General features: G+C 33.5%; 1 protein-coding gene across 2 annotated transcripts; it reads left to right on the forward strand.

Annotated features, from left to right (window-relative positions):
• Positions 1–19: 19 nt before the first annotated feature.
• Positions 20–5,980, forward strand: LOC132755186 (uncharacterized). 2 transcript variants are annotated; one of them, XM_060745994.1, is made up of 6 exons: positions 20–1,130; positions 1,511–1,636; positions 1,896–2,003; positions 2,326–2,937; positions 3,821–3,979; positions 5,015–5,980. In XM_060745994.1, exons 2-6 carry the CDS (start codon positions 1,531–1,533, stop codon positions 5,236–5,238), a joined length of 1,209 nt encoding a protein of 402 aa, XP_060601977.1. In that variant the 5' UTR covers positions 20–1,130; positions 1,511–1,530; the 3' UTR covers positions 5,239–5,980. The 2 variants fall into 2 exon arrangements, with proteins under 2 accessions (XP_060601977.1, XP_060601979.1); XM_060745996.1 differs by lacking the exon at positions 5,015–5,980 and adding an exon at positions 4,376–4,960 and having other exon boundaries at positions 22–1,130.
• Positions 5,981–7,708: the final 1,728 nt, after the last annotated feature.

Genomic DNA, 7,708 nt, shown 5'->3' on the forward strand with positions numbered 1-7,708 from the left:
ATACAACAAAATTCGTTGAAGCTGTGAACCCTCGGATTTGCAATATATCATATTTATGTGTGATTTTTATCTTTGTTCATATACACTCACGTTTACTGTTATGCACAGTCCACTGTACTTTGATTTCTTTTTCTTTAAAGCTCTTTGCTTTTTACACTCAAACATGTTCACTCTTTTTCTTACACTTAATCTAACCTTTACAGAAATTCTGTCTCATATTGTTTTAACTGCTTGACCATTTTTCTACCCGAACGGGCCTCGTACGATCTCTAACAGTACTTTAAACACATATTTAACACGGAGGTGTCATTAACAGATATTTCAAGATACTTTTTTTTCTTTTATCATCTTGTTTGCCACCAACTCTTTTAATAAAGTCCCCATACACCATAAGTTTGGTTTATTTACCATTCACTTTAATATTGCATTCTGATAAGAATAATCATATGCCAAATTATGTAATAAATAGGTCTTTCTTACAATGATTTTATTTGCAAAACTAAATACACATATTTAGACATATGTATATTGTATTAAACATTTATTGATATGTGATCATGTATTTGCTTATAACAGGTCAACTGTACAATCGTCATGTAAATTTACATCTTGGCAACATGTCTTGATTATCTAAATACACGGCTGATGCTGATATGCGATCACGGTCATTTCTTTACTTCTGACAGATCAACTGCATGTTCGTTATGTCAATTTTTACATTTTCGCAACCTGTATTTATTATCTTAATACACGGCTGGTGCAAATATTTGAATTTTACCCTAATTATATAAAGAAATATACAATGTTATAAATTTGTTAATTTAACAAGCGAACCTGGGTATATATAAATTGTATAAGGGTTCGGTCATTAATATGTCAATTAAATATATGCATTACCAATGGAATTGAGGGCATTCACACGTGTGGACAGAAATTCTGAAAAGCATGTTATACTTTGTTTTCAGGTGTACCGCCATCAGGTGTCAAGAAAACCAACTGGATATGGTTAATCATCTTTTTAGTTTGTTTTGTGTTGCTTGTCGCTTTTATAGTTTTAATCATATGTCTGCACAAACGTTGTAAGACAGAGGAGACTAAGAAAGCTCGAGAAAAGAAAGTTCTTATATCTGGTGAGAGTCTTTGTTATTTTTATTGTAGTTAATTTGAGAAATTCAAAGTATCTTAACTTTATTTTTTTGGTTATTTACATGCAAGCAAATGGTTTGGCTGACTCCGTTTTTACGTCAAATCTTCAAACCAAATATTGTATCGCATCGCTGGACACATATTTGTCTAAACGATGGTCTAAAACAATTCTCTCTTTTACTTTATTTCTGGACAATGATAAACTTGCTTTCATTCTTGAAGTCTTGCGTTGCTTTATATGCTTCAGAGCGGTTGTGTTCTTTTAACTGTGCCAGCACCTGTAGATATTTACTTTGTATGTTATGACACTTGCATGTTTTCGTCATGTCCACGTCAATATTTAAGAAGTGTGTTTTGTTTACAGAGGAACATCCACTTGGTGAAATGTCAATTGCATTAGACGCACCAGCTTCAATGGAGAGAGTACCCGAGGGATATATAGATCTTGAAAATGAGTTTATTGTTTCACCAAGAAGATTCAAAAAGAAAGGTACAATAAAAACATGCATACTTCTAAGATCTGTTAGGAAAAGTTCAAGAGAAATTATAAATTAAGCATGAAATCAATATGTTTAAGATGTTGACATATCACAACGTCCTGTCATAACGTCATTCTAAAGCAAACACGTATGCTACACTAGCAAGCAATAAAAAGTCTTATCAGATGACAATGTATTTTACACTAACATATAACAATGTTTCTGTAAATTAAATGACATTAAAATCATCTATGATACCTAACATTTCAGACATGATGAATCCAATGAACGAGACTTCTATGAATCTCAACTTTAAAGAAAAGTCCTGGGTTGGGCTCACCCACAGGAAAAGCGTTGTATCAATGGACCCATTTTCCGGTACAATTTATTGTTCATTTCTGTTGAGTTGATTGAACACAAAGGAAAATTATGAAAACCTATGTATGTTACTCTGTTTCTTTAAAGCTGGTCTGAAAATTTGAATCTTCTTCCTAGACAAGTAGTAAATGTACACAAAAATATACTGTTAAAAAGTAAATTATTTGCAAAACATAATATTTTGTTAGACCCCAATATTAAGATCAGCTTACAAAATATCATTTGATTTCGCTATCATAATACAGTACAATTTGATAAAATTAGGTTTAAAAAATCCCAACAAATTAACGCTCAAAATCACATTTTAATATATGTAATTTAGAGATGGACAGTGGTGTCGTACTTCCTATAAGCTCTTTCGGAAGCAAAACAGCAAGAAGTGTCGGCAGCAAGACAGCAAGGAGCATGAGGTCACCAACAAAACAGAAGTCTTTCTTACTGAATAGTGCAAGGACGCCCCATCCCTACATGAACGGTGATGTAAAGCAACCATTGGCTATAACAGACGGACGTAGTCCATATCCAATTGTAAAGGACGACGACGACTTATTCGATGCCAAATCATTTAGAAAAGAGTCAATGACCCGGAGTAAGAGCATATACGCATCAAGCGTTCGCGCACCGAGTGTGCACGCACCAAGTGTTCGTGCGCAAAGTGTAAAAGCTTCGAGTGTCCGTTCCAAAAGTGTAATAGCACCTAGCATCCGTGCACCAAGCGCCGGTGCTCCAAGTGTTGCAGCTAAGAGTACCAAAAGTATAAGAAGTTACAAAGCTTTAAGTGTACATTCTAATAAAAATGGTTCAAAATCAGTACCAAGACTCGTACGCAGTACCTCAAACACGAGATTAGGATCTGTGACCAGACGTGCACAACTTTCACCAAGAAAAGGAATGAGCAGAAGCAAAACAACAGTATTACCATTAGAAACACAAGGTAATAACTGGTTTGACTTTCTAAAAGTTTGCCTAATCGATAAGAAGACCTTGCCTTGGTTCAAATTTGAAATTGTCCATTGATAAAGTGAAGGATTTTGATATCGAAATACTGAATTATTTAGAAGACCAGGCTCCATTATATCAATGATATGGTCCGGCAAGTCATTATCTTCGTAAACATTCATTATTTTAGTTTTTTTCAGCTTTAATTATTATAACAAAACTAATTAACGGTATAATGTACTTTTTTCAGTTATACATTTAAGTTTATATGGCATGGATTAGTACTAGTATTATGAGTAAGGTTTGCATTATAGCAGGTGCTTATACTTATTAAAAACTAGGCTACTGATCAATTGTTGTTATTCTGTTTTGAATATCTGAAAATAGTTCATTAGAACAAAAATTGGAAGCATCAATCACAACAAAATTACATGAAAATTGCAAACACGGTTTGTTGGAGTCTGTGTATTAAGAAAAATGAAAAAGTGCAACATCCCTCACGCCACCTGGTTCCGGCTTAAGTGGTTCTAGTAGACATACTTTGAGTGGATGCTGTGGCTGTAAATAAATATCAGTCGATCAAATTATAACACATTGGGTATTATTGCTGCAAATTGCAGTGGTTTGGAATAATGGAAATCATTATACAGTAAGGCACCTTTAGATAAAACCAGTTCCTCTTAGGTTTTTGAAAGCAGATAGCAAGCAAGTCGTTTTTAAAAGATATGCTTCACATGCGTATAGATTCATTTTGACGCCACATCTTTAATGGATGCACACGATTAGCTTTCCTTTGACGTTACGTTTTTAGTGAACAGATAGCTTTCACAAAAAAATCATTTTCTGAACTTTTTTTATTGTAATGTACCTTGTTTTAGCTGACGCCAATGAAGGTGGTATGGCAGAATTTATGAATGCAGAAATGAGTAATTGGGGAGATGCATCGCAATCTGCAAGGTCCAAAAGGTCTACTAGAACAAGTAGATCTGTGGCGAAATCTAAAATTTCTTCAAAAGCATCACCTAGGAAATCAATACGTAAGTATTTCTTTAAGAGTAGTAATTCAACATGGCATAAACCACCTCTTTTGAAATAAAATAGATACACAAATTTAAGATAAAAATAAACTACAGATTTTTATCAGTGCCTCAATATGAAACTTTGCACTTCTAAAGGACATCGTATGTTTTAAAAGTTTATTTTTTGTTTTACTTTTTTTATTATTATGGGCAAAAACGAATAGCAAGCAGTATAAACGTTTTACGTTTATCACCAGTATTTTGGTTGGGTTACGTTTTTGTTTAAACATTATTAATTGTTTCTTGTGTGTGATTTTGTAACTTATATGTTTAATATTATGTCTTAAGTATTACTTTGTTGAAATAACAAATGGCATATTTGAAGATATGATTTGTATTTACCTTTTCCAACAGAACCGAAGATGACCGGCATCCCGAACTATTTCAAAGCAATCTCTGTATCATAGCGTTGTCAAGTTTATGATTAATTAAATTGGACAGTTAGTATCAAGGAAGGCAATAAGATAGCACACAGTTGAAAAGATGATAAAAACATGTATTGGTTAAAGAAAATATTGATTTGATTGCATAGACACCCGAGGAAAAGAAAGAATAAACAAATTCCAGAAAATATGCTTTCTCTTACGTACTCACCTAAATTTGTGAAATAGAAATTTGTTATCGACTTATCATGCATTGTATTTGGATCTGTATATTGTTACGTTAAAGGGGTATACTTGCATGACTTATATCAGAGCAATATTTTTGAAATTTTCATTGCAAGCGAATTCATAGAATTAATTGTGAACATGTATATATTGTATAATTTGTTGTGAATACATAATAGTACTTAATTTATCTATTTAATTTGCAAAGTGTATTGGAGATGAAATATTTATTTTCAAAATATATGTTTGAATGTGTATTTATTTTAGGCTAAGACAGCCCACGATTGTTCATTTCTTAGTCATGAGCAAAAATGAAATCCGTAAAATTTAACGTTTTTGTAACAAAATATTGAATTTATATTTATATGTTATTTTTATTTATCAGTAAGAAAGAAATCACGGTATATGTCTACAGAAGAATTTTTAACAGAGGAGGAAAAATATTATCAGAGTCTTACGGGAGAATCAAACCCTCCACCAAATTCCGCCCCAGTCATTGGAGCAGCCGAACGCAGCCTCATGGAGGAATACGAAGAAATGGTGCGACGACGTAAAAAACCGCGTTCTAAGTTAAAGAAAACTGGTGCGAGTAGAAATCCTTGGCATTAAAATAAGTTTAATATTTGTACACACGTTATAAATTTATACTTACCATACTCAAATGGAACTTGTCCATCTTTAAATCTGGACACAAGTCCATTCATCTACTGACTGAATAGCGGACAGTGCAATTCATGATCACATGACTAGGATGATCTTGGTATGCACTTGTCGCATATTGAGATTCCTAAACGTAAGCAGGCTAAAGGTTAATTGGAAACCGAACATGAACAAGTTGTCGGACGACAAAAAGTAAAGTTTCATAGAGTATCATAAAGTTTTGTGAAGGCACGATCATTATTAACTTCAAAAAACATGCGAAAGACAACTGAAAAAAAAATTTGTTCTCGTATTCAATAATTGTACTGCACTTTCATAAAAAAAATTAATACGTCATTTGTACATAAATGCAGACACAAAATAATGCCATATTTGACAAATATGTCTAAAGACATATCCTCGCGATTTGCACCCTTCGTGACGTCTTACATACAAGCATTTGGCTGCGACGGCTGCTGCAAAGGGGGCGGAGTTTCGGGTTTGTTTTCGCGGTCATATTTTTGCAAATTATGTTTGATTTAAGAAAATGTTTGGTCGTATTTAATCTGTAGCCAAATGTTTGTAAGTAAGACATTTAGTTATTGTTAAATCTATTGTTGATGTTTTATTATTTACCCCATTTTATGTATAAATAATCATTTGTCATGTATTTTATTTGATCTTTTTTTTCTTTGTAATAAATTTATGAATTAATACATCGTTCGTTTATATCTATAAATCTGATGAAATTAGTTATATAGTATTTCAAGCCTCTTTCAAATTTTGGTCTTTTGGTGGGAAAATTATCATTTTAGAACGACAATAAGCGGAGTCATACAACATAATAATAGGACATACATTGGTGCAACTGCAAAGTGTATAAAACTTAGTCATCTCATATTGCACTAAAATAGCAATGGAGCATCAAAGTAAGCAAGCATGTACGTTTGTGTTAACAGGAGAGAAAGCATGCACGTCGGCAGTTATGCCAGTAAGCAAGCATGCACGTATGAAAAGAAAAATGCATCCCAAAACCATAACGAATGTGTTAGACACAAAAAATGTGGTTTCCTTTTTATTTATTATATCCCCATTGCAGGCAGGGTTGGGGGATTTAGATTTGTCCATAGTAAGTGGTTCCAATGTTTACTCGTTACCATGCATTGGGGTTCTCCGTGGTCAAGCTCTTTTACAAGATGCCGAATAATGTAAGTACGAGTAACTATGTAAAATTGTATGTTAAATTTCTGCTTTGCTGACCTTTTATTGGAACGCTTTATCTATAGCTTCTAGCTGAACCTTATAACTGACTTTTAGCAAAAATAAGGATCGATTGACTATTATATGGAGAAATGCCTCGCATTTTAGCCAATTTTAACACACGGATAGTAATATATAACTGTTCGGATTCATCAGTCGTACTTAAACAATCCCTCCAAAACTCTTGTAAAATGTAACAAGTGCTGTCAGTAGGATATGGAACACACCGGTTAGTAGATCAAGGGCCTGTAAAATGTAGGAATTAACAAAGAGAAAGATTTTGTTTTAAATAGGTGAGATAGTTATGTTTCAGTCTTGGGAATAGATCTAAAATTATGATGTGAAGCTAGATCGAGATGAGCACCGTTACTAGTTTTCAAGGCTGCTTGCAGCACGGGTGAATAAAACGGACCCCTTATTCTCCATATTTGTCATGGTAACGTAGTAGTAGCATCGTGTCGTACACGCTTGTGCCATTAATCATCTGGAAATAAATCTTCTTGCCAGGAATTTTTTGTTTTGCACACAAAGACTGGCAAAATTTGTTTTTGTCATCACTTAATTACATTATTACATCTATGAAATGTTTTTTCACAGTATTTTTTACTCAGACTAAGTTTGAGTTTGAAAATGTTTTGTCCTGCTTTGAATTTGTAATAGTTTTAGGGGTACGGTTTTACAGATATTCAAACGTTAAAATTAAGTTTCCACTATTTTTCTAGGTTTCTGGTCACTCGAACTTTTATTGGGAATCCTAAGCATAAAAGGTTTACAGGTGGATGAAGGCCCTATATTCCCATTATTGTAGTATTTCAGACACAGAGTTAGGCACACGAGTAGAAGAGTAGAACCACCGACATAAATCAAGTTAGCTCGACGTAACTCAAGTTAGCTCGATAGCTTCCATAAATGAAAATCTTAATTATAGTCCCTGGTCCACGGTGGTAAGGGACAAGTTGTTTTAAGCCAACCACTGTGAAGGTTTTCAGCCTATGTGTTTACATAAATGTCGCTTGAATAACACTTACTCAGGAATTAAGAATATTTAATGTTTTTCCCAGCCAATTCTAGGGTACAAACAAACATTTACAGAATGTTTGGTTAAATTATTGTGACAGGTTGTGCACCGTGAAGCTGTAACGGTAAAAGATTGTTTGTACAGGAAGATTAGCTTTGGAAA

This window comes from Ruditapes philippinarum, unplaced genomic scaffold (assembly GCF_026571515.1).
Source record: "Ruditapes philippinarum isolate M1 unplaced genomic scaffold, ASM2657151v2 ctg200_1_1_1_1, whole genome shotgun sequence".
NCBI classification, from domain to species: Eukaryota; Metazoa; Mollusca; class Bivalvia; order Venerida; family Veneridae; genus Ruditapes; species Ruditapes philippinarum.

Coding starts and splice junctions, on each gene's coding strand:
- LOC132755186 (XM_060745994.1), top strand. CDS start 1,531: ATGTCAATTGCATTAGACGCACCAGCTTCAATGGAGAGAGTACCCGAG. Junction 1,637..1,895: donor AAGAAGATTCAAAAAGAAAG/GTACAATAAAAA, acceptor CTAACATTTCAG/ACATGATGAATCCAATGAAC. Junction 2,938..3,820: donor ATTACCATTAGAAACACAAG/GTAATAACTGGT, acceptor ACCTTGTTTTAG/CTGACGCCAATGAAGGTGGT.